The 25,719-nt window shown below is 48.6% G+C and overlaps 2 protein-coding genes across 3 annotated transcripts in view; one reads left to right on the forward strand and one right to left on the reverse strand.

Moving 5' to 3' along the window:
• S100PBP (S100P binding protein) lies at positions 1-24,459 on the forward strand. The gene is made up of 4 exons (XM_063177344.1): positions 1-1,124; positions 1,316-1,413; positions 2,014-2,118; positions 24,024-24,459. The coding sequence occupies exons 1-4, from the start codon at positions 114-116 to the stop codon at positions 24,139-24,141; spliced, it is 1,332 nt and encodes a 443-aa protein (XP_063033414.1). The 5' UTR covers positions 1-113; the 3' UTR covers positions 24,142-24,459.
• FNDC5 (fibronectin type III domain containing 5) overlaps positions 12,831-25,719 on the reverse strand; it is a 16,098-nt gene continuing 3,209 nt past the window's right edge. The window contains exons 2-7 of one of the 2 annotated variants that reach the window (XR_010030686.1): positions 20,206-20,321; positions 19,718-19,916; positions 17,766-17,858; positions 15,097-15,230; positions 13,942-14,481; positions 12,831-13,802 (exon numbers count right to left, since the gene is read on the reverse strand). Coding sequence is in view for 1 of the 2 variants with exons in the window: in XM_063177345.1 (XP_063033415.1) it covers positions 14,440-14,481; positions 15,097-15,230; positions 17,766-17,858; positions 19,718-19,916; positions 20,206-20,321 (584 nt within the window). In the remaining variant the exon portion in view is untranslated. Of the gene's footprint in view, positions 14,482-15,096; positions 15,231-17,765; positions 17,859-19,717; positions 19,917-20,205; positions 20,322-25,719 lie in introns of both variants that reach the window. The other variant, XM_063177345.1, reaches the window with a different exon arrangement.

Here is a 25,719-nt window from a genome sequence, read left to right on the forward strand (position 1 = left end):
TTGGAGCTGACTCCTGCTGATCCCTCCTGTGGAAGGGCTGATCAAAGACCAGCAGCAGCAGCAGCAGATGAGCCTGTAGAGCTGGAAGCAGAGCTGCAGGAAGGCACAGAGCCATGGCAGAGAGCTGCCCTCCCTCCCCTGGGCTCCACCAGGGCCTCAGGCAGGATCCAGCCCCCAGGGCCAAGAGGCTCTCGGATTCCACGGGGCAGGTGCAGGCCCTGCAGTCGGCCAAGAAAGCCTGCGTGCTGAGCCGTGACTGCAGCACCCCAAACCCTGCAGGGAGCGCTCTGCTCCCTTCCCCAGGCTCTGGCTGCTCCCTGCTCCTGGATGAGAGCGGGCAGGACGAGCCTGGGGCCGGTTTTGCCGTGGCCAAGTACGATGATGTGGCCATTTCCCTGGACATCAGCAGGTGCTTCGACGACAGCGAGCTGGATGATTCCCTGCTGGAGCTGTCAGGCAGCGAGAAAGGCAATTCTCCCTTTGATTACACCGAGGAGGAGATCCAGGAAATCTTGGCAGATGATTCCATGGAGGCTGAGCAGCAGCAGAGCCTCCCTGGTGAGAGCCACGGGAGCCAAAGTGAGAGCGGGAGGAGCGACCAGGGGATGTCACTCAGTGAGGCCACCCAGGAGGCAGAGGAGCCTCAGGAGCATCCCTCAGGCAGCTCTGGGCGTGATCCTGGAGTTTTGAGTGGCATTTCTGCTCTGGATGGGGCTCAGAGGCTGCAGCAGGAGCTGGACCTTGACCTGCAGGAGCTGCTGAGCCTGAGCCCCTTTGCTGCTGCCTGTGCTGAGGAGGCTCTGGAGGAAAACAACCTGGAAAGAGAAACTCTGGATGCCATGATAGATGATTGCTTGGGATATTCCACTGCTGCTGGGAGCTGCATTGCTGAGAAACCCTCAGAAAGGGTGATGCCTAAAGGGCAGGAAAGCCTGGGGAAATCCCTGCCCTCATCCAGCCTTCCCTGTGGCCAGGGCACAGGGGATCAGAGTCCAGCATCTGGACTTCCACCCAAAAAAGAACTTCCCAAAGCAACACTGAGCTGTTTGTCAAGGAAATCAGGCTCTCCAGAGGATGCTGAAGGGGAATCCAGAGGAGCTGAGCAGCCACCAGGCAGCACTAAAGTAAACTCCCATCTTCATTCTTGCCACTTGAATGGTTTGAATCCCATCCCTTTGGATTTGTCCATGTGCACACAAGTGCTGTGTTGATACAGGGGGAGGTTTTCCAAGTGGATTTTTATATAACTCTAAAAGCAAAATGTACATGGAAAAGTTTTATTAGATGTTAATCCCCTTTTTCCTTCCCTTTCCAGTTAAGGGACACAGCTGTAGGCCAGAGTGGGCAGGAAGAGCCACCCAGTGGCAAGAAAAGTGGCAAAGTAATTCCTGTCCCACAGGAGGAGGAAGAAAGGTAATCTCTCAGGAAATCTGCCCTTTAAAAAACCATCCCAGCTGTTTCCTCCACCACTGGGTTTATTTCTAAATCAAATCGCATTGAAATAGCGGGGAAATAATAAATATTTCACCCCGGAAGAGGGGAAAGAACATCGGGAAGTGGGGAAGGAGGTGGGTGAGGCAGTTTTGGTTTGCAGGCAGGAGTTTGTGCCTCCCTGGCCGCTCCTCCCGGAGCCGTTCCCTGCAGGTGGCAGCAGCAGAGCGCTCGGGATGCAGCTCCTGCTCTTCCCCGCTCCTGGAGGCGCCACTTCGGGGCTTTCCCCCTCCTCCTGGGGAGGAATTGTGTTGCTGTTGTGTGAAAAAGAGATTTTGCTGCTTTTGAGAGCTCCCCGTTGTGGTCAGCAGGGCAGTGACCGCCTGGGTGGCTCAGCTGCTTTGCTCTCGGCGTGGTTGATCTTTGGCAGCTTTACTCAAATAAATTCTTTCATTTTTTTTTCCATCCCCAAAAATGTCACATCTGCCATAGTTCTGCAGGGCTCTTTGCCCTCTCTGTGAACTGTAACCTAATTTAACAAATAACCTAAAATAAAATTAACACCATTTATTTTTTTTCAAGGCCAAAACAACGGAGCTGCATTTCAGAAGCACAGCCTGAGCAAAGGAGACGTTTCTCTCCAGGCTGTGCCAATCCAAGTGAGGAAAAGTGTGGCTATTACCTCAGGTAACCCCCAGGTGGGAGGGGATGAGGCTGGTGGGGAGGGAAAATTCAGCTCCTGGCTGGACTCGAGTTCTTTATTTGGAGTGTGTTTGTTTTCAGAGGGGAATAAAAAATGTCTGTGATAATTTGTGCACTGCCACACACAAAATTCCTGCACAGGAATCAACCTGGCTGGCTCTGAGGAAATGTTGTGAAGGGGTTTGGTGTGAAAAATCAGAAAATCAGGAAAATACCAAAGCAGGTTTGTATTCCATGGGAAAAGCAGAGCTGTGCCTTGTTCTGTTGGGGATTAATTTGGGTTTGTCAATTCACAACTTATCCTGGAATCAACTCTGGAAACACCTCCAGAACATGGAGTTCCCACCTTGTCACCAGCCCAGAGCACTGAGTGCCACCTCCAGGACTGCTCCACCTCCCTGAAACTCACACTGGGGCAATCCTGAGCTCAAGTGCTGGGATTTGGGCTCAGACTGGGGGAATTGAGCTCAAATTCTGGGATTTAGACTCAGACTGGGAGAATTGAGCTCAAATTCTGAATTTTGGACTCACACTGGGGGGATTGAACGGAAATGCTGAGATTTGGACTCAGCCTGGGAGAATTGAGCTCAAATTCTGAAATTTGGACTCACACTGGGGGAATCATGAGCTGAAATGCTGGGATTTAGATTGGGGGAATCTTGAGCTCAAGTGCTGAAATTTAGACTCAGGCTGGGGGAATTGAGTTCAAATGCTGAAATTTGGATTCAGACTGGAGGAATTGACTTCAAATTCTGAATTTTGGACTCAGACTGGGGGAATTGAACAGAAATGCTGAGATTTGGACACAGACTGGGAGAATTGAGCTCAAGTGCTGGGATTTGGATTCAGACTGTGGGAATCTTGAGCTCAAATTCTGAAATTTGGACTCACACTGGAGGAATCATGGGCTGAAATGCTGGGATTTAGATTGGGGGAATCTTGAGCTCGAGTGCTGAAATTTAGACTCAGACTGGGGGAATTGAGCTCAAGTGCTGAGATTTGGATTCAGACTGGGGGAATCTTGAGCTCAAGTGCTGAGATTTAGACTCAGACTGTGGGAATCTTCAGCTGGGATTTAGACTGGGGGAATCTTAAGCTCAAATTCTGAAATTTGGACTCAGACTGAGGGAGTTGAGCTCAAGAGCTGGGATTCAGACTGAGACTGTGGGAATCTTCAGCTCAAGTGCTGGATTTAGACTCAGACTGGGGGAATTGAGCTGAAATTTGGACTCAGGCTGGGGGAATCTTGAGCTCAAATGCTGAGATTTAGATTGGGGTTTATTTTTGACACCTTCTCTGTGTTGGCTCAGTGGTGTCATCCAAGAGCCACTGACTGTGGGGGTGTGGAAGGGAAGGTGTTGGGATTGCAGAGAGGTTTGGATTTCAGCTCCTGGGGGCTGGGGGTGGTGCCAGATCTTTTCTGGGATTCTAATTAAGTTTGGATTTCAAAAACAATGACTCCCCCCTGGTAAACTCTCCCCAATTTCTCAGTGCTGATCTCAGGGGACAATTTTAGGGATATTATTACGACAACACTCACAGGAGAATGTACACCCCAGATTTTTATGGTTGTGAGTAGAAATTAAATAAAAACAGGGAGAGAGGGAAAAGAAGAAGAGGCGAAATTCAAATTCCTGACCGTTCAAAGTCGCAGCATGAGGAGTTAACCCTTGCACCACCCCTGCTGGTGTCTCACCAATGGTTCTTAGAGAGCTTTTCCCTTCCTACCAGCAGGGGAGATGGAGAGCACTGCACCCTGCCTGGACTTGGAGTACAAAACACCCCTCACACCTAACTTAGAGGCTAAATAGAATATCCCTTCAGCTCCCAGGGTTCTTGGGCTCTGACACCTTCTGGATTACAGGAGCTGGGGGTTCCTCTGTCTCTGCTCCAGGGGGATTTTCAGGTGTTTTCTGTCCCTCTTTATGCCTGGACAAGGCTGACCCAGAACAGAGTTAAAGAATAAATTAGGGATTTATTAAAGGCCTCAATAAATCCCTAAATTAGGGATTTATTAAAGGCCTTGGGCAGCACAAGAGCCCAGCCAGGGCTACACCCAAAATGAACCAAAATGGTCACAAAATGGACACCTGGTCATGGGGTCTCTCACTTTTATATTTGCATATTGGAATTAATTGTTCAATTGCAGCTTTAGGTTATGCAGTCCCATCCTGATTGTTTTTCTCTCTTCAGTCCACATTGTTTGTGCTCTTGGCCCTGAAATTTGGATCATTTGTCCTTGGTCCCCAGCTGGAGCAGGAATTGTTTTGTCTCCCTGCTCTGTGCACAGAGCTCACCATCCCTTAATATGAATCTCAGAACTACACACTAAAGCAGCAAATCTCAAAAATACAAATACTAAAACCTGCTGCATCAGCCTGGGATATTCTGAGAGCCAAAACATTCTGGTAGCTTCCAGCCACGGCTCCCTGTGCTTATTTAGAGTGTTCATGGGTGCAATAATTGCCATTTCTTGTGAGGCACAAGGAGCTGACAGTTGTGTGTGTGCAGCCTGCACTTAGGCAGGCAGCAGGAGCAGCTGCATTGCCACAGGGCTGCTTCCAGAGGATGAATCCAGCATAAGTAATGCAGAGGGGACAGGCAGGGAAAGCTAAAATGGCCTGTTTTCCTCTTGCTTTCAAATTAAAAATGCAAGACGTATGTTGTGAGTCACAAAAAATCAGGCAAGGAGCTCTAAAGGAGCCGGGCTGACAAGTGAAACTGAGCTCTCCTTGGCTGGGGAAGAGCATTGTCTGTGATGCACACAATTTGATTTTCTTATTAGTGCAAACCTTTCTTATTGCAAATAGCTGGAGGCTTGGAACTCAGCCCAGCAGGCAGCGTGGGCTGTGCCAGGCTGTGCCAGGCTGTGCCAGGTGAAAAAAGCTCCTGGGTGGGCTGGCAGTGCCCTGTGAGCTGTGCCCTGTCTGTGCCATCTGCATGGGAAATGCTGAGTGATCCCAAGGAATGCTGAGTGAATCCCAAGGAATTCATGAAGGAAAGAAAGAAAAATCAGCAGGTTTAGAGCCAGCAAGGGAATTCCTTCTGGGAAGCTGTAACTAATGTATTGCTGCTACAAATCTTCAGCTCTGCTTTGAGTTGCAAATCTCCTGGCATTTGTCTCAGGGTAATGTTTGCTTTGCTGTCCCATCTTTTACGTAATCTGTCAGTTCTTCCTTGGATCCTGGCTCCTGCTGCTGTGCTGTCTGAGGGAATTCCAAGCTGGCTACAGGAGAGATTTTGTCTTTTCCCTTATCTGCACGCTGCAGGAAATAGAATTTTCATACATAACTACAACTTCCATATATATCAAATCCATTTTTCATATATATCTCTTTTATATCTCATACATATGCTTATGTTGGGAGATTGAGTGCTAAAAGTCACACTGACAAGTTGGAAAAAATCCTTTTATATTCAGAATAAACTTCTGAATTGAGCTATCTCCAGTGTGTTGGGAGAGAACCCCGTGGCTCAACTTGTGCTTCCTCTCATTCTGCTTTCTAGATGCTGTTAAATCCCAATTTATTCATTTATTTGCAGCTTCTCCTAGGAATTTAAATGCTGCTGAGGCTGTGCTGGAGCAGATGCAAAAATGAGCTGTGATTTGAGCATCTGCTTGGCAATGGGGGGGCTGATAATTGACCACACAAGATTTCTGCCAGCTGACCATTTGTCAGTGTTTGCACTTTGTTATTGCCCTTTATCCAGCAGTAAATGGAATTATTTCCTTCCTGATGAGATCCTCCTTGGCAATTCTGGGGCTGGATCAGCTACACGAATAAAACTCTGTTATTTGGAGCAGGATCACAGAGTGGCTCAGCTTGGAAGGGACTTTAGAATGATCCTGTTCCATGAGCAGGGAACTTTCCACAGCTCCAGGCACGTCTGGGAAGCTGAGCTGCCTCCTGTCTGACCTCCATCCATTTTTTTTTTCCCAACCAGAACTCCATCAGGAGCTCTCCTTGAGGCTTGGTTTGCTTGCTGGAGGTTTTTGATGCTTTCAGAAATTTTATCAGACTTTCTCACAACCTGGCAGAAACCTGATAAATTATTTCCTTGGATCTCCCTGGAATCAAAGGGGATGGAGGAGGAAATACCTTATAAAGAGGCACAAACCATCTGGTTTTACTGTAATAACAAAGATCAGTATCTTCAAAAACCCAGACAGTGTGTTTGAGGTGATGGAAAGGGAGAGCAGTGTCAGGGAACAGATGGAGAAACAAATCTGTGAAACACAAATGAACTCTTTGCTAGCAGACTCTGCCTTGAAAGACTCTGGCCCCTTGATTGAGGGGAAGGAAAAACCCTGAATCTTGAAGCAGTTTTTACCTGCCCAAATTCATTTTGCTTGCATGGAGAGTGGGCAGGGAAGGTGCAGGGCTGGGGCTGTGCTGGCATAAAGGAAAGAATTCCATTTAGTGGCTGAGCTCAGGAGGGAGATTTCACTTCAAAGCAAATGAAATCCACCTCCAAGCCCTACATTTCAAGAGATGTGGGATGGAGTAAGAATTGATAAAGTGGATTTCTAAGTTTATGGTGAGGAGAGTAGGAACTTCTCTAGGTTCAGAGTGGGAAATTTCTGGTCCAGGGAATTTTTTAATGGCAAAGCTGAAATAATCAGAGCTCCTGGTTCCTAAATGAGTGGAACCTGCCTGAAAACCTCATCATAAATCTGTAGTTTGGTCTTGGCTGCTGTGGAAGGAATGAGGATGTGCCCAAGGAGATAAAAGTCTTTTTTGAAAGGATTTTAAGCACTGTCCCATGGCAGCTGAGTTTCTCCAGCCCCCTTTCCTCAGGCCAAAAGGTCTCAGAGCCCTGGGCTGGATGCTGAGGCACTGGGATAAATTCCTCCAAATATTTGGTGGGATTAATCTGCCCCTGGGACTTCCCCTGTTGGAGAGGAGCTCAAAATCTTTTCCTGGAGTGACTCAGGGTGAGAGTTTGCCCAAGTCCTTGTCTCTCCTCAGGGTGAAAAGTGCACCCCTGGCAGCAGGAAATGTTCCCCCTGTTTTTATGACCCATTTCACCTCTGACTCAGAAGGCCAAGGGAGGGAGCTGAGATGTAGGAAGGCTCAAAATCTGTGAAATAAAGTTGTGATTTCTTCTACACTTCCTGCAGACAATGGGAGCTGCTGTGTGCAGTGAGAGTTTGCCTTGGAGAACCTCCCTTCCTCCCACACGACCCGTGGATTTCTCAAGAAAAAAAACTTCTAAAAATCCTTTCTGGAAGTATCAGTTTTTGGCAAGGAGTTGTTCCTTTGGGAGAGCAGGAGCTGATCCTGCAGTTCATGAAGGAGGCTGGGATTGCTGGGGAGAGGAGCTGTGATTCACATCCCTCCCATGGCTGCAGCATGGAAAATCTTGGAGTTTGGACTCTGGGAAGGGCAGAATTCCAGGGAATTGGCCTTTCCCTGAGCTCTGATGGAATCCAGGCCAAGCTGCTTTCATTGGAGCCCTTCTGGTCACTTGCTGAGCAGTGAAAATATAAAATTGTGCTGTGACAGAGGTGACAACCCAGTGCCAGGCAGCTGCTCCTGCTCCAAACCAGATTCTGGACAGTGGTTTTGCAGGAGTGACCCCCATGGTTGGATTTTGCTTGAAACCCAGATGGATTTGCAGTTCAGAAATGTGAATTCCCGAGTTAGGCTCATCCCTGTGCATAAACAACATCAAAATAAGGCAGCAAAGTTGGATTTTTTCCCAAACACAGATGGGGCAAAGCTTTGTAGCACTCTGAGGCCTGCAGATAACCAAGTCCCTTGAAGCAGTTTGGGTTTTAATCTTATTTTTCTGAGGCTGCCTCAACTTGGTGGGGTTTTGTCTTGCTATTTCAGGAAGTGCAAATGAGAGGATTGAAGGTGGGTGCAGCACTTGGTGAGGAAAATTTCCTTTTTTGTTTGAAGTTGAACCTTCAGCCTTTGTGGTGGGCCAGGGAGAAGGAGCTTTGCAAAGGAGGGGATGAGGCACCAGGCAGAATTCCTGCAAGGAACTTTGATGTTCTCCCTTCTCAAGGAGCCTTCTGAGGATGTGGTTTCACTTTGAAAAGCTCTTACCAAGGAAATCAGGTACCAGCTGCCAGCACCAAGGAAATGGAGATTTATTTTCAGAGTTCTTCTCATGTTTGTTTTAATTTTTTGATTGAATTTTTTTTTGCAGAAATTCCCCAAATTCCAACCCATCCCTGTGGATGAGCAAGGACTTGGCCAAACCACAATTTCCAGAGAATTCCTGAACGCTTCCAGTGCAACCCCACTGCTGAGGGGCTGTGCTGGTTCTTGTTCTGCATTTAGAGGTGTTAATTGGTCTGGTTTTCAGTGGTTTGAAGTTTCATTTGTGACTCCTTCTGCAGAAGCATTTCATGAGATTTGCACTTGAGTTTATAAATATTTTGCAGCTTTTAGATGTCATTTTCTTCTTTCCTGTGCTACTGAGCAACTCCAAATGAGTTGGAGGTGGATGGGTTGATCTTCCCAATGTTCTTCTCAGGGGTGCCAGCAGGGCCTTGTGACTCCTTTAGGTATTTATAAGTGGAATTTTGGAGAGCAAATTAAGTTTATTCAGGCAGCAAATCATCTCATATTTTTATCATCGCAATCTGACTATTTTTGGAGATGCTTTTGGCCCATGTGATCTTAAAGAAATCAAAATTTCAGCTCAGCACTGAAGTTTTTTTAACGTTGTGCTTCATAGATTTTAATCTGTGACACCCAGAGTGGGACAGAACTTTGGAAAACAAAGTTTCTCCCTGCCCTGAATGTGCAATGATTGAGACAGGGAAATGGAAGTCATTTATCCAAAGGATCAGCAGTGAAGCTTGGCTGCAAAAATCCCAGAAATCCCAGAATTGAGGCAGGAAGGAACAGCACTTTTGGGGCATGGCCGCTGTCAGGGCTTTGTGATGTGAATTTTACCTCTGTAAATTTTATTTACAGAGAGATTTGCATTGAGGGAAAAGGAGAAATCCCTTGAAAGCACATGGGAGTTGTCATTGGATTTTAAACCAATGAACCCCACAAATTAAGTTTTTTTTTTGGAAAAGGAATCCTTTACCTGTGCTCTGGAGACAATTTCACTGATAGCCATGGAATCCCAGCATGGTTTGAGTTCAGAGGGACACAAAAATCATTCAGATCATCTCAGTCAGGGCAGGGACACCTCCCACTACCCCAGTTTGCTCCAATCCCTGTCCAGCCCAGCCTTGGACATTTCCAGGGATGGAAATTGTCAGCAAGCAGCTCCTGATGGTGCCAGGGAGGTGCTCATGGTGGCTCCATCCCCTCAGGTTTGTGGTTTTGGGAGTGTAAAACTCTGCCATGAAGCAGCTCTGCCCTTTGGGAAGGATTTAGGGCTGCAAATTTCCTTCTTTGATCCACATCTGGATGGTGGAGAGAGGAGGAAGGGACTGTGATTTAAACCTCCTGGAAGGACAGACAGAGTGTTTTTCTGTCTGTTTGCTCTTAGAGAGCAACCAAGAGCCCTGCTGATGATTTTTGCTGTAGTAAAACCCAGAGATACCAACAAAAACTGGAATAAAACTGGCTTTGAGTGAGCCCTGCATGAGCTCTGGCAAAATGCATCACAATTAAAAATTTAACAGTGTTCATCAATGCATTGCAGCTGGAAAACAATGAGGCTGAAATGAAACCCCTCTGTGGGTTTTTTTAATGCCTTCCTCTCAAAAACCAACCAGATCTTTCCTGTAAGGAGGAAAAAATGACATCCTCAAATGGGAAATAGTGGAAGCTGATAAAATTTTGGTTTGGGAGGGTATTTAGGTGCAGAACGGGTCTGGATGGTATAAATAGGTTTTATTTGGGTTTTATTTCGTTGGTTTTATTTTATTTAGTTGGTGGCATTAAAGGTGAGGGTTTTGTGAGTTCAAAGTGTCAAATGGCATCGTGGGGCTCTGTCATTATTGCCTCTCAATGGCTCTGCGTCCAGCATGCCCAAATTCCAAGGAAAATGAAGATTTTTCTGGCTGCCAGCTTTGCTGCCTCCATCTGGGAAGCTGAAATTCAAGCTGTGCCTTCCCCAGCTCTGCCACTAATAATGAAGATTCTCCATTTGGAACTTACTTCACCAAAATTGAGGCTGAAGGAGAAACCAGCTCCTTTTTTTTCCTCCAGACGTGTGGGCTGCAGCCCCACCAAGGGGGAGCAGCATCATTTCAATGCCTGAGGTCACCAGACAAATTCAACAGACGCCAGATTTGTGGAGCAAACAGAAAATATTTTAGCATAACAAGCGCCTTGATGGGGCAGCTTTTGAACAAAAGCTGGGAGAGCTGATTGAATTTGGTCAGCCCTGCTTCCAGACGAGGCTGTAATAGCTCATTACGCGTCGTTAGGAAGCTTTTTTTTTTTTTTTTTTTTTTTTTTTTTTTTTTTTTTTTTTTTTTTTTTGCTGCAAATCTGGGGGAAATTACATTTGGTGGAACATATGGTGTCATCTTCAGCCCTCTCTCCACGGGAAGCTCGGGCCGTGCTGTGCTGGGCAAAATGGATGTGCAGCTATCACAGCGACTTGAGGTGGTCGCTGGGGTGAGAGAGAGACGAGAATCTTGTTTCTTGATCAGAAGGCTGGATTTATTGATATATGATATTTAATACATTATAACTATACTAAATAGAAATAAAGAGAGAAGTTGTAGATGCTTGCTAAGCTAAGAATAGAAAGAAAGGATCTATAACAAAGTTGTGTCCAGGGACTCTGTCTGCAGCTTGCGCCTGTGATTGGCTCTTAATTATAAACATGGGAACACGAATTAATCACAGGTGCATCTTATTGCATTCTATGCTGATAATCATTGTTTACATTCTCTTTCTGGGGCTCTTACTTCTCAGAAAATGCAGAAATCTGAAAAAAAAAAAAAATTATTTCTGTGAAAAAATGTCCGCGACATGCAGCTGTGCCATTGGCTTTGCAGCGATGCCACCTCTCCCATCCTTGGCAAACGCTGCCACCAGCAGCCCGTTCCTCTCCCTTGGCATCTCCATCAGCAGCTGAGATTGTGCTAACACTTTTCCTCCAGCGTAGGTGTTTCCTCCTCGCTTTTTCTCGGAGTGGCAGCGGCTCCAAAGCGCCTCGTGTTGCCGTTTTCCCTGGGAGCAGGAGCTGCGCCGGTGCCTGGTGGCCCGGGGGAGGGGGTGACGAGCGGCTGGGGCTGTGTTGTGAGTTGGAAGGACACGCTGTGCAGGATTGTTTGCTCCACACTTCCTCCCGCGGCTCCTCTTTTTGCTAAACTCGTGGGGGAGGAATCTATTGGTTAAATTGTACTTTGTAGGCATAATATTGCAGCGCTGGCAAGGAGGGAGGAGAGCGGCGCTTAACTCCAAATACACCCCGAGCGTGCTGGCGAAGGGTTTTGTTTGCAGCTCCCTTGTTTGCAGCTATTGTGCCCCAAATCTCTGCTCTGGTGGTTCTTGGAAATCCACGGGATTCATCCCCAGCCAGCTGGGAGGGTTTTGCTTTCAGAGCTCGGCAGGGAATCGGCCTCGCTGGGATCCCTGGCACAGCAGCCCACTCCCACTTGCTGCTTTTTAGTGTTTCTTGAAAGCTCCCTTTTTGCAGCTCCCCGCTTCCAACAATGAGTCAAAATCAGCACTCGGGGCAAAAACACGTGGGGGGAGTGGGGGGTCTGGAGGGTGGGCTGAGCTGTGGCCCAGCATGACTTCCCTCAGTGTGGATTTGGTTTATTTTTGCTTTATTGACTGTAAAACACCTCAGGAGGAGCTTTTGGCAGCTGCTGATGAGAGTGAGGTCTCTGTTCTAAAGATGGGTTTAGTGGCTGACTCTCATGGGTTACAGTGGAATTTTGTACCCAGACAGCAGTTAAAGCTTTGATGTTTATGACCCTCAGAACAGCAGCGTTTTAAGTAACTTTATTCTCCTCTAACCTTTTCCTAAAGTGTGGATTTACTCCATCACTTCAGTTCAGAGTGGCTGGAAAATTTCCTTGAAGGGAATCACTTGGACTAGGTGGTTTGGAGTCCCTGTCTGAGCTGGATTCTGCCAGCCCACATTTGTTTCTCCTCACAAATCACATTTCCTTACTCTCCAAGGCTGCACTTATGGGTTATCAAGTGCAGGTTATCAAAATAACCCTGGCACCTCCTGCCACATGTGAATATTGAACTCTGCCCCTCACTGACACTTTAAATTTAATTCTGCTCTACCAAATGAGTGATCACATCTCTGTCAGGAAAGAAATTGCTTAAATCTGTCCCTAGGGAACAACAACTGTGGAAAAAAAGGGATATATCTGAATTCCCAGGGACAAGTGGCTCTAAAACAGCCACACAACCCCCAAAGCTGCCAAATTACCAGGCTGGATTTGCTCTGGAGCAGCTCTCTGCCCCAGGATTAGGAGAGAGCATCTCCCTTATCATTTTGCACATGCTGTACCATCTGTCCCAAAATCTCCCTTTGTAGGGCTGTGCATTCCAAATGCTATTTCTTCCTTGGGAGATAACAGACGTGCCTGAAGAATTTTGTTAGGTAGGGCTGGGGTGCTATTTTTGGTGAAAGTTTTTTTAGTCCTGCAGCCAGAACCCTCCCTGGTTTTCTCCACCCAAACACTGAGAAAATATTTAATTTTGTAGATATGTTAAAGTTTTAGGTCTGGGAAATACAAAGTTTTAGGGTGTGTGTGTGCTGCTCAAAAGAAGTGAATATAAAATAATGAAATTCAGGCATTACAAGGACACAAGAGATGCCTTTAATCTTTTATTGTACATTACAAAATGTTTATTGCTCTGTCTGTATCAGAGGTGGTGACCTCTCCTTCTTTGTGATGGAAGAGTAATGTTCAGGCAAAGGATCCTGGAGCCACCTTTGGGGTTGGCCTGCCTGGAAGCAGGAACATCTTCAGGAGAACTTCCCAGTGCCTTTTCCCCAACCCAGCTCTTTGGGAAAAGCTGGTGACAGGGGAGGAGGAGAGATGGCAGCTCCTCACTGCCAGGCTCTTCCTGCTCAGGAACTCCCAACCCAGGCTCCTCCAAGGCTTCCTCAGGCCAACCTCTGATGTTGGCATTTGATGGAACAATTCGGATCCTACCTCATCCCCTAAGTGCGTGTGGAGTGGTCTTGTGGAGGAGTTAAATAAACACAGATACCCCATGGCACACTGCAAAGAATAAATCTTTTCCATGTCATGGTCCTGCATCTCCCAGCTTTCCAGAGCACCAGCAATCCCCAGGGATCCTGTCAGCTTACAAACATCCAGCATTTTCTAAGAGAGAGGAGAAGCTCAGCCCTTTTCCCCTCCATCCTCATCCCTTTTTGGGAAGGGCTGTGTCCAGCAGGCTCCTGCCATTCCAACAGGCAGGCTGTGTAAGGAGAACCAGCCCTTCCCACACACAAACTTTATTAAAAGAAGCATTTGAAGAACTTAAGCCCTCAAAAAAAAAGGCCCCTCAGGCCAGAGCCTTCCACAATAAACAGCTCTTGCCCCTGGAGACCTTGCATAGCAACCCTCAGGTATTTTGTCTTTTTCTGTATTTTTTTGCTGTCTGGCTACATTTTTATGGACCTTTTATCCCATTGGTGGTGGACTCAGGCCCAGCTGAAAATACCACGAAGAAAATGGTGGAAATTATCCTGGAAGCCACAGAACAGCTCCTGGTGTCCCCTCATGTTGGTCTGTGCCTCAGCGTTCCCCGATTTTTCTGAGGTGAAGAGCACCAGTGTGAGAGAGAAGAGACAGCAGCAGTGCAGAATGTGCTGCAGCCCAGCTGGAGAACAGCCAGGGAAGTTCTCCTGGTGGAAATGGAAACTGGGGGATGTTTTTTTGTTTGAGAAACCCACCTGCAGGACGTGGTACACGACACACATCGATGAACGAAGCGAGGCCCGAGCGCTTCTCGGTGGTGGAGTTTGCCATGAGCTTCCCTCCATTCCTGCTCACAGAGGGATGTGCCTGATGCCTGGGAGTCCTGCCAGGGATGGAGTGACAGTGAGAAAGACACAACAGAACCTTGTGCATTCCCAAAAACCAGGAAAACTGTCCCAGAAGATGGAGCGTGAGCGTGGGAGATGTTGCTCCAATCTGATTCACATCACTGGTTCTTCTCCATCTTTGTTTGGGTGTCAGGTTTGTTTTTTTTTTTTTTTTTTGTTTTATTTTTGCAGGATTTCCCTTCCTGGCCAGATGTTTTGCAGAAACACGGATGAGGAGGTGGATGCCAGCGAGTGACAATCACCAGGTCTTGTTTTGCAAATCGCTCCGCCAATGTTTCACCTCCCCAGTCAGCACGGCTCAGAGTGAGAGTGAGGCGTGGAGTCCATCTCTCAGGTGTCAGGCTGTCATGCTTCAATGATATTCACTGAGGGCTTGTTTTTTGGAAACTAGGAGAGGAAACAAAGGAAAAAAAAAAAAAAACGGATGTGTACAAGGGAAAAATCACAGCAGAGCTCAGCGCAGTCTGCAGGTTGTGTTTTGTGAAAATTCTCCTTCCCACACCTTCGTGGTGATGAAAAAGGGTCAGAGTTGAGGTTTTAGGCTTGTGGGGCTCATCACTGCTTCTGAACCATCAAAAATCAGTGAACTATTTAAAATACTGAATAAATACGGTGGGAATGTGAACAGAAACACGAGAAAGTTCCATTAATTGAAATAAGTTGGGATAAATTAAAGGCTTGACCTATCTACACTTCGACATTTTGTTACCATCTCTGCTCCTGCTGATTAACTCTGCAGTTAATTACAGCAGCAGCGTCCTCTTTGCCACGTGCTGCTGTGGGAGGACCCGAGGAACTCATTTTTTTCCTCCAGAGACGCTCAGATCATCCAGAAACGTGGCTTGAAATCTGATTTCTGGCGGCCACGCAGGATGCTGGAGGTGGGAGCGCAGCGCTGCCGTCCGGATCAGCAGAGCCGTGGGTGTGCAGGGTGTTCCCTTCGAGGAGAGGATTTTGAGCAGAGCTTTTTTTGGGCCGATTTAGCACAAATCGGGCACTCACCTTGCTCCGCAGCAGGCCCCCGCCCTGGTGCTCGGGTGTGCTGTTCTCCGAGGCGCTCTTGGCTTTCTCCTTGCTGTTGTTGGGCTCGTTGTCTTTGATGATGTCGTATTGTCTGCAGAACAGGGCGATCACCCCTGCCGGGAGAGAGCATCGGCATCACAGCCAGGCTCAGCAGCCCGCAGAGATCACAGATCCCTCTGGCCAGCCTCGGCAGCATTCCCAGTTCCTCCCAGACCACGGCCAGGCTGCCCTCTGGCTCTTCCCTTCCCTTAATTCCATGCTAAACTAGTTAGACAGGACGACAGAAGATTAATTAGATTCCAGTCTCTCTGTTATGAAGTGTTTTAAGCTCTGCACTTGGACCTCGACCAACGCCAACCCCGTGGTTCAGTGAGCACTGGAGGAGCTGCTGGAATTTCTGCCTGCTGAAAATATGTCCTCTGCTCCCTGTCCTCTGCTCCTTGTCCTCTGTTCCCTGTCCCCTTCTCCTTGTCCTCTGCTCCCTGTCCTCTGTTCCTTGTCCTCTGCTCCCTGTCCTTTGCTCCCTGTCCTCTGCTCCTGCTGTTCAGTGAGCATTGGAGGAGCTCCTGGAATTTCTGCCTGGTGAAAGTGTGTTCTCTGCTCCTTGTCCTCTGTTCCCTGTCCTCTCCTCCTTTTGTCCTCCTTGTCCTCTCCTCCCTGTCCTCTGTTCCCTGTCCTCTCCTCCTTTTGTCCTCCTTGTCCTCTTCTCCTTGTCCTCTGTTCCCTGTCCTCTCCTCCCTTTCCTCTCCTCCTTTTGTCCTCCCTGTCCTCTCCTCCCTTTCCTCTTCTCCTTGTCCTCTCCTCCTTTTGTCCTCCCTGTCCTCTGCTCCCTGTCCTCTGCTCCCTGTCCTCTCCTCCCTGTCCTCTCCTCCCTGTCCTCTGCTCCCTGTCCTCTCCTCCCTGTCCCCTGTCCCTGGAGCTGGCAGAGGAGAGGTTCTGAACCTTCCAGCACCTGCAAATGGGCACCAGCACAAGCTGCGAGTGGAAATTTCCTCCCCCACAGCCCCAGGCACGTGGAGAGGGGAGCAGGGGCAGCCGTGGCACGGAGGATGACTGCAAATGTCTGTCTGAGAAGCTTTTATGTGATGTTTCCACCAAATAACCTCTCTGCCTGCACATTCCAGACACGTAGGTGAAGTGGATCCAGGCAGATGCTGCTTTTCCCTCCTTGAAAAAATCTTCCTTAATAGCAAAATATATTTAAATCTTCCAGCATCCTGCTCTATAAAAGCAGCGTGGCAGTTGCCCCCAGGCTTTGCTGATAAACACGGTGGCCCAAATTCTTTCTTTGGGAATGTGGGTAAGTGGCTGATTCCAGGAGAAAAGGCATTAACATCTGCCACAGCCACTCCTTGTGTGATTTCCTTGGGTAAAACTGACACACAAAGAAGGAAAATGCCATGAAAAATTCCAGAAACACAAGAGCTGAGGCTTGGCTCAGTCCAGAGCTCTGGTTTCATTTGGATTTTCTCAAATATTGTCACACAGGACAGGTGAAAAGCTGGAAGGAGGTTTTTGTGTATTGAGACTTTTTCAAGAACTCATTTGATGTAGAGAGATTCTCCCCACACCCCTTTTGCTTTTTAAATGTAAGTAATTTGTCTGGAAGGGAAATTGTGGGATTAGCAAATTCTTTGTTCCCAGCTGATCCGAGTCTCAGATTATTCTACAGCGGGAGATGAATCAGTTGTTCAGTCACCCCATGTAATTATTCATGATTATTTTCCCTGGCAGGGCATTGAAATTGGGATGTGAACAACTAAAACATGGCATAAATGCTGAAAAAATAATGGCCTAGAGCTTCTGGAAATCTTCTAAATTCATTTCCATTTTCATGTGATTGTTTGCTTTAGGAATAATTGCTGTCCAGTTTCTGGAGATGCACATAAGGGGGGAAAAAATTATTATACATGGATCTGATTCAGTGTCACCTGGATTCCTGCATCCCTTTCTCTGATGGGGAAATTTCTGTGGACAACTTATAAATATAATTATAAAATTCATAAAATATAAATATATACAGATATTAAATAAATATATACATAAAATAGATATAGATGATATATAGATAGATATAGATATAGATATAGATATAGATATAGATATAGATATAGATATAGATATAGATATAGATATAGATATAGATATAGATATAGATATAGATAGTGGGTGTGGAGAGCAAGACTCTTAAATCTCCATTTTGCCTGAGCATTGGAGTTCTATAATATCCAGAAAATTACTGCAACCTGTAATATCTGATGGACTCAAGGCATATCCTGTTGGAATTTGGATCCCTGGAAATGTTCCAGGAGCAACCTGCTCTGGTGGAAGGTTGGGTGGAACAAAATGATCTTTATGTCCCTTCCAACCCAAACCATTCCATGTTTCTGTGGCTGAGAGCATCATAATCAGGGCAGTCTGGGAAAAAATGAGATTACAGGATTATCCATAGGGAATTGCTTCCATCAAATCCATTTTCTCCTTCCTGGTGGACCCAACTCGAGCTGCAAAACCCGACTCGAGGTGCCCTTACAGCTGGGAATTCTGTTTTTTGTGTGTGAGGAAAGGTTTCTTCCATGGTTCCACGTGCAGCCAGGCATTCCTGAAGATATCCTGTGGATATTAAATTTGAGAAAGCTGGCACTGACCTGCCCACATGAACAACACCACAACAATGATGAGAACTTCCCCTGCTCGCAGCTGTTGGTTTTTCTTCGCCATCTCCTTCATTGTCACCTCATCTGCACGAGGGCAAAGAGACACGGTGAGACACAAAGCCTGGCTTAGGAGAGCTCCTGAGCCCAGGCACTGTGGCAGGAGCAGAGTTCTGACACTCCTTGGGTTGGGATTTAGGAAGGAATTTTCCCCTCTGAGAGGGGCTGGAATGGATTTCCCAGAGAAGCTGTGGCTGCTCCATCCCTGCAAGTGTCCAAGGCCAGCTCGGAGCACCCTGGCATGGTGGAAATGTCCCTGCTCATGGCAGGGGTGGCACAGGATGAGCTTTATGTCCCTTCCAACCCAAACCAGGCTGGAATTGCAGGATTTATGCTGTCACACCCTGAGGGGATGGAACCAGGGTGTTTTCTGGCAGTGTTTCTGTGCCCATGGCTGCTCTCTCTGCTGTCCCTGTCCCTGTTAGTGCCATCTGCACCTGTCCCAAAGCCTGGCATGCTCCAGGAGCGTGGAGAGCCTGGCAGGATATTTTCCAGCAGAGCTCTGGGATTCAGAAAGGAGCAGAGCCTTTTTGGCAGGGCGTAATTCGCCTCCTTGGCTTCAAAGCATTAAGGAGATTACAGTTCAGGCCCCCAGGAAAGGAGCAGTGCTCCTCTTAGTGCTTCCAGATAAACAGCAATTCAGGATTACAGCCTCCAAATCAGTCTAATAAAGAGAGTCAAGGACTCACATCCTCAGAAGCACGGCCAAAAGCCCTGGAACAGGCTGGGCCCTCAGCAGGCAGGGGGGACCTGGGTGTCCCCACAGCCCTGTGCTTCCAGGCCCTCTTTGGAGCAGGGTTTTTGCTGATAGAAAACCCTCAAGAGCCTGATTTGGCTAAAAAGGAACAAGTGAAGGAGTTGTCAGTGAGGAAGTGCCTGATTTTCTCCCTGGAGATAATGAAAACCCAGCTGGATGTGATCCTGGACCTGCTCTGCTCGACCCTGCCTGGGGCAGGTCCCTTCCAAGCTCATCTCTCTGTGATTTGGCAGAAATATTGAAAATGTAAGAAAAATGGGAGCTCTGGGTGTTTTTTTTTTCCCTGAAACCCAAGCCCAGGAGGTGCTGTGAGTCCCCCAAGTGCCCTGTGAGCACAGTGGTGTGCCCAGTGCCATCCAGGGGGACTGGATGCACATGAATTCACAGGCTGGCCAGGAATTCTCCACTTGTAGGGAGCTGCACAGAGCTGCAAACCTCCTCCTCTTCCTCCTCACCTTGTTAAATCCCATCTGAGATTGGAGAAGGAGTATTTTTTTCCCTGAAACACAAGCTCAGGAGGTGCTGTGAGTCCCCCAAGTGCCCTGTGAGCACAGTGGTGTGCCCAGTGCCATCCAGTGGGGCTGGATCCACCAGAGTTCACAGGCTGGCCAGGAATTCTCCACTTGGAGGGAGCTGCACAGAGCTGCAAATCCCCTCCTCTTCCTCCTCACCTTGTTAAATCCCATCTGAGATTGGAGAAGGAGTATTTTTTTCCCTGAAACACAAGCCCAGGAGGTGCTGTGAGTCCCCCAAGTGCCCTGTGAGCACAGTGGTGTGCCCAGTGCCATCCAGGGGGACTGGATGCACATGAATTCACAGGCTGGCCAGGAATTCTCCACTTGGAGGGAGCTGCACAGAGCTGCAAATCTCCTCCTCCTCCTCCTCCTCACTTTGTTAAATCTCCTCTGAGACAGAAGGAGCAGCCACCTCCAGCAGCACCTCCCTGGCACCTTGTGCCCCCTCAGCACATCCTGAGAGGACTCTCAGCCCCATGAGTGTTTATCTCACAGAATTTATCTATTTATCACCTATTTATTCTCCCAGCTCCTCTCAGCACACAGAATCCTTGTTCCTCTCTCTGCAGAGCCCTGCGTCCCCAGGGGCCACGTAGGAACTCACCCACACTTGCCTTTATTTTTAGAGGCTAGTTTCTCAGCTTCCCTGGGGGTCTTGAAGAGGACTGGCTCACTGGCAGGGCTCTGGCCTTGGATGCTGATGGCCTGGACATGCACAATGTACTCAGTGTCCTCCTCTAGGTCCCAGAGGGCACAGGAGCGGGTGGTGGTGTTCACCTCCTGGATGAAGCGCAGCATCCGCACGTCCTTCTTCTGGAAGCCGAGAGAGGAGAGCACAGAGTGGTGGAGAGGCTTCTCCACGTGCATCTGTTGTCACCTAAGGCCACTGATTGCTGCCCTGCCCACCACGTGGATGTGGAGGAACCTTCAGGATCCTTCCCTCTCTGCAGCCACTGCTGCAAAGGGGATAGGGGAGCCAAATCCCCGACAGGACCACGAGGGACAGGGCGAGAGGAATGGGCTTGAACTGCAGCAAGAGGATTTGGGAACCACCTGGGAGGGAGATGGACGTGGCTGGAAGTGGGTGATTCTAGCACGGTACCTGCTGGGAAATTGCAAATCCAATGACAACTTCGTCTTCCAGGACATCCCAGGTGACCACGGCCGAGTTGGCTTTCAGGTGTTTGACTGTGACATTCACTGGAGCCGAAGGGCTGTCTGCAAGGAGGGAGAGCAGAGCCTTGACAGGGACAGGACACACAGCAAGGGCGAGGAAAGGAGTGGGGAAGGACCTTCCTCAGGATCTCTTTTGGATTTGTGACCTGGAAATTGCAGCAACTCCAGATCTTAATTCCCAGGGTGGAGCTGGGAGATGTCAGCTGAGAATACGAGTTAAATTCAACGCAGGTTCCAGCTGAGAGAGGGGAAATTTAAGTTAAATATAGGGAATAAATCCTTCCCTGAGAGGTTGTCCAGAGAAGCTGTGGGTGCCCCTGGATCCCTGGCAGTGTCCAAGGCCAGGTTGGGACAGCACAAAGTGACCCTGCCCATGGCAGGGGTGGGACTGGCTGATCCTCTGTCCCTTCCAACCCAAACCATTCCACGACTCCATGTGTGAAATACCCAACCCTTGGGAAGAATTTATTGACCACCACAGCCAAGCCCTGAGCAGCTCATTCATGCCATCCTCCCAGGGCACATCTTCCCTGTCACAGCCTGACAGTGACAGCTGGGAGCAAATTCCAGCTCTGCCATGGACGTGTGCACTCTGAATACTCCTCAAAGCATTCAGAGGTTTGAAATGCAGGAGTGGAATAACTGTGAGAGTTTTATTTTGTTTTTCCCTGGCAGAAAAATGTTCCTTACAATGTTTTGTGGCTGATGTCAGAGCACATCTAGCGAGCATCCCCTTGGAGCTGGTGGATATTGTAATGTGGGAAGGGCAGGCCAGGAGAGCAGGAGCCTGAGGCTCTGTGTTCATTCCCAGTTCCAGAGCACAGCTGAATTTCCAGCAGGATCCTCCCAGCCTTGCCAAGGAGAGCTGCACAACCTCCCCAGGAGCCTCTTCCCAAGGGAGCTGCCCACTCCAAAGCCTTCCCTGGCATCTCAAGTGAAGGTTTTCCCTCCTAGGCTTGGCACAGCTCTCCCAGCTGGACTCTGTCCCCACTCTGGTGAAATTTAATTCACAATCCTCAGCTTTGCTCTGAACCCAAAGCAGTGAATGCTCTGGGTAGCCCCAGGAGGTCAGTAGGGTGAGGAAGAATCATTTTATTCCAGTTTTTATGAGAAATGAATACTTTTATTTCATGATAACCACCCTTTTGTGGCTGGCACAAGAGGGGTGCACTTGTCCCCATCTCCAGTGACACTTGTTGGGTTTATGGCCATTCCCAGGCGCCTGGATGGAGCTGAAAATATTCGAGCTGTGGTGTCAGTGTCTGACATCACTCCTGGTGAATGTTCCCCCCCGGGAACAGAGGAGCACAGAATTCCCCAGCTGAAGGTCACTTGGCACAGTGATCCCTGTTCCTTTCACAGCCAGCAGGAAGAGCCTCAGGAATGTGAAATGTCTGGAGAAACCATTCAAGGCAGACTGATTCTCAGTGAGGAAAAAAAAAATCACTGAATGGCTGAATTCACACAAATTCAGGACTGATTCTCAGTAAGAAAAAAAAAGTCACTGAATGGCTGAATTCACACAAATTTAGGACTGATTCTCAGTGAGGAAAAAAAATCACTGAATGGCTGAATTCACAAATTCAGGACTGATTCTCAGTAAGGAAAAAAAATCACCGAATGGCTGAATTCACACAAATTCAGGACTGATTCTCAGTGAGGAAAAAAGTCACCGAATGGCTGAATTCACAAATTCAGGACTGATTCTCAGTGAGGAAAAAAGTCACTGGATGGCTGAATTCACACAAATTCAGGACTGATTCTCAGTAAGAAAAAAAGTCACTGAAGGGCTGAATTCACACAAATTTAGGACTGATTCTCAGTAAGAAAAAAAGTCACTGGATGGCTGAATTCACACAAATTCAGGAGGAGCAGCAAGTCTGATTCCACAGAGGGATGTCATTCCTCTCTGATCTAACAATGGAGTCGGAGTTGACCCAAAGCATTCTCATCTCTGCCCTCATGGAATGATGCAGAATTGCCCATCCTTCCTCTTGAGGATGTGATCCCTCACCATCCTCACCCTCCCTGCAGCAGCAGTGCCAGTGAGGAGCTGAGGAAGGAGACAAATCCTCCTCCCCATGCTGGAATCCAAGTCCCCTCCAGCGCCGGCTGTGACACGGGGAAGGGACGTGGGTCTGCAGCTCTTCACCTTCCCCCGTGACTGAAGCAACAAAAGTCGAGTCTAAATTTAGGAAGGGGCGGTCAGCAGACAGGAATGTGCACGGGGAAGGTCTGTGAGTCATGCCTGATGAATTTGCTGGAACATACTGAGGACATGACGGAGTTGAGGGACGGGAGACAAAACATTCTCCAGCTGCAGCCAAGCACTCGGCCCTTCCCGGCTCGCAGAGCTCAATCCCTCCCTGGTTGTCTTCCCTGGGTATTTTTAGGAGCTAAATTTTAATATTTTTTTTAAGAGCTACCACTGATTTAGCCAGCTTCAGTTGGAGGAGGGCTTTGAAAAGACATGAATTAACCCCACAGGAACAGAGAGCAGAGATCACGGGAGAAAGGAACAGCACTCGGAGTGCTCAGGTCCCCTTTGAAATTTGTGACCTTGAGGGAGGCACAGCATAAAATGTGTCCGAGTTTCCTGATGGCATAAGATGTGGGGGAGTTGGGAGGACCTTGAAGAGCTGGAGGAGAGCAAAAAAACTCTCCTGGGAAGTGGTGGGAGAGGGTGGAGAGATGTGAGGCAGGAGGGAAGCACTCAGCAAAGCTTGAAGCCTCCAAAAATGGAATCTGCATGGAGGTGAGGGTGAAATCCCCTGGAGTGGGTGGTCAGGAACATTCCAGAACCTCTCTTTGTAGGAATACCTGAGAGAGGCATGGGGTAGTGAAGTCAGCAGCTCTAAAATCCAGCAGATCCCAATGTGCCTTCCCTTGCTCTGCTACACCCAAATCAGTGGTGTCAAAGCAGCATAAAAACACTAAAAAGAGAATTAAACCGTGTTTGACAGAAATATAAACCCAGGAAAATGAATTTCCTGCTCCCAGAGCTGCAGGGAAAATTTGGAACTGAAATTTTCATCCATGAGGTTGCTTTTCTCCCTGTTCCCAAGAGATGGAATGATGAGATCACAACTTCCTAAGACCTAAAACACTGTTCCAAGATATTCCTCAGGACTTTTGGCTCCCTGGCCCTGGTGCAGCTCTTTGTCAGTGCCAGCCTGGCTGAGATCAGGTGGCAAAGGTGCAATTCCTGTCATTTCCCAGCTGCCTGCAGGGAGTCAGCAGCTCCAGCAGGGCCTTGAGGTGCCAAATCCAAATTTTTGTTTCCTTCTAGAGTCATGTGCAACTCCTGGAAACTTTGCTTCTGTGCCTGTGGCAGCCAGGAAAGCTGCTGGTGTTCTGGGAGTGGGCACAGAGGGTGGGAATGCTGCAGGGATGGCAGGGAATGGCTTGTGGACCAAGGTTTTTATTTTTGTGCCTGTTTATTCCAGAGCTGCTGAGGGCAGCACGTTCCTTGTCTGCTCCATTAGGGAATGGTGCAAGATTCCTGCTTTAGCACTTTAACTTCATTCCAGTGCAGGATGCTGGAGCAAATCCCACCCTCCAAACTGGCTGAGGATATTTACCCAAATTTAGATGGGAAAAAAAATATTCTCATTTTCACGTCAGCAGAAAGGGAAACCATTAAGGGAAACCCTGATGACTTCAGCTGAAATTTTGACTTTTAAACACGAATAGGAGCTTAAAAACAGAGGATTTCTAAAACCCCATCTGCTTTCCTTCCCGCAGAGTGAGGAATCTACCATGCCCCAGGCCCGTGTGTCCCAGCCCTCCCCGGTTCCGCCGCACCTGGGGCCCCTTTGGCCGGAGCAGGTCGGAGCCTCCGCTGTGCACCAAGAAATCCTGAGCCCTGGAGATGGTCCTGCCTCCCTCCCCCGTGCTGAGAACCCCTCCCAGCCTTCCATTAAACGTTTTCCTCGTTATTGTTGGACTTTAATTGGAGAGAGAACCCCACACGTGCTCTGCAGCTCATAATGGGCACAAGTGGTGTGAGGAAGAGGAGCCCCCGCCGTGCTTTTCTGTGAGTTGGATCCCTCATGGGAGCTTTGGGATGGGACAAAGAGCAGGGAAAAGTTTTGTTCCATCCCACTGCTGCTGTCACCTGGGGAATGGGGAGGATGCTGAATTTTGGGGTGTCCAAACCTCTGGTAGGATCAGGGAGGCACCCAGGCCACAGCAGCATCACTGAAGGAAAGGAGGAACCTGTGGGAATGTCACACCCTTGGGGTCACCTGGGGCCAGCCAAGTCCAGAATTCCACAGGTCTGGAATGAAAGTGCATTTCTGGATTTATCTCTCCAGCCCCCCAAGGGGTCCCCCAAACCCCCTGAATTCACCTCTCCCATGGAGATACTTGGAATTGCATCCTTCCCAAGGCTGTGCTGTATTCCCAGCATTTCCCAGTTCACTCAGCTCCTCTCCCAGGCAGCTCCTTCCCTGCTGGGAAGGGTTTGAGCTGCCTCAGGGCCCCAGGGCTATGGTGTGGTGAGCTGAGGCTGTGGAGCAGCTCCTTCCCTGCTGAGAAGGGTTTGAGCTGCCTCAGGGCCCCAGGGCCATGGTGTGGTGGGTGAGCTGAGGCTCTGGAGCAGCTCCTTCCCTGCTGGGAAAGGTTTGAGCTGCCTCAGAGCCATGGTGTGGTGAGCTGAGGCTCTGGAGCAGCTCCTTCCCTGCTTTCCTGCTGCCCCTTCCTGCAGCAAGCAGTGAATCCCATCCTTAATCCCCAGCATCTCTTGATTCCTGCACCACAGCCTTCCCTGGAGATGCAGGAGATGAAAGGACACGATCCCTGAAATCCATGTGATGTTTTCTACCCTTTCCCTGAGCGTGGATTCACACAGAGCTGCTGTTGCTGCTTTCTCTGTGCTCTCCCAGCGTGGATCCCATAATTGCTTGTGGGTTTTATGGGGTGTGTAGGAAGGGCTGGCACATGGCTCAGCATTCCCAAGGGTTTTAATGAAGGGAGCCCCAGGGGGATGTGTGGGAGCAGGGATCATTCCTGCTCCCAGCCCCACGGGGAGCAGAGCTGTTTGCTAAGATCCAGAGATTTCAAAGAGCACAGAGGCCAACTGGTGGTTCTTGAGCTGGGAAAGAGGCAATTATTCCCTGCTGGCCATTCAGTTCCCTATAAAAATGGGATATTAATAGGCCCCCAGCCCCCTCCTGCCCAGCCCTTGGCTCTGGGGCTGATTCCTCAGGGAGCAGCTGCCCAAACGTGCTGGAAATGCTGCCAGGAGCGTGGAGCCTTTTCAGGGAGCACAGAGACTGTGGCCAGCCAGCCATTGGGAATTCCTTGGGGCTGAAGGAAGGAATGTTTCTACCCTGGAGAGTCCCAGAGACAGGCAGGATTCTCTCAGGTCTCCTCAGTGCCACAGTTTGGGTTTAAATGCTGCCAGCTCAGAGCAGACTCATTCCCATCGTGGCATTTT

This window comes from Melospiza melodia, chromosome 27 (assembly GCF_035770615.1).
Source record: "Melospiza melodia melodia isolate bMelMel2 chromosome 27, bMelMel2.pri, whole genome shotgun sequence".
Lineage (NCBI taxonomy): Eukaryota > Metazoa > Chordata > Aves > Passeriformes > Passerellidae > Melospiza > Melospiza melodia.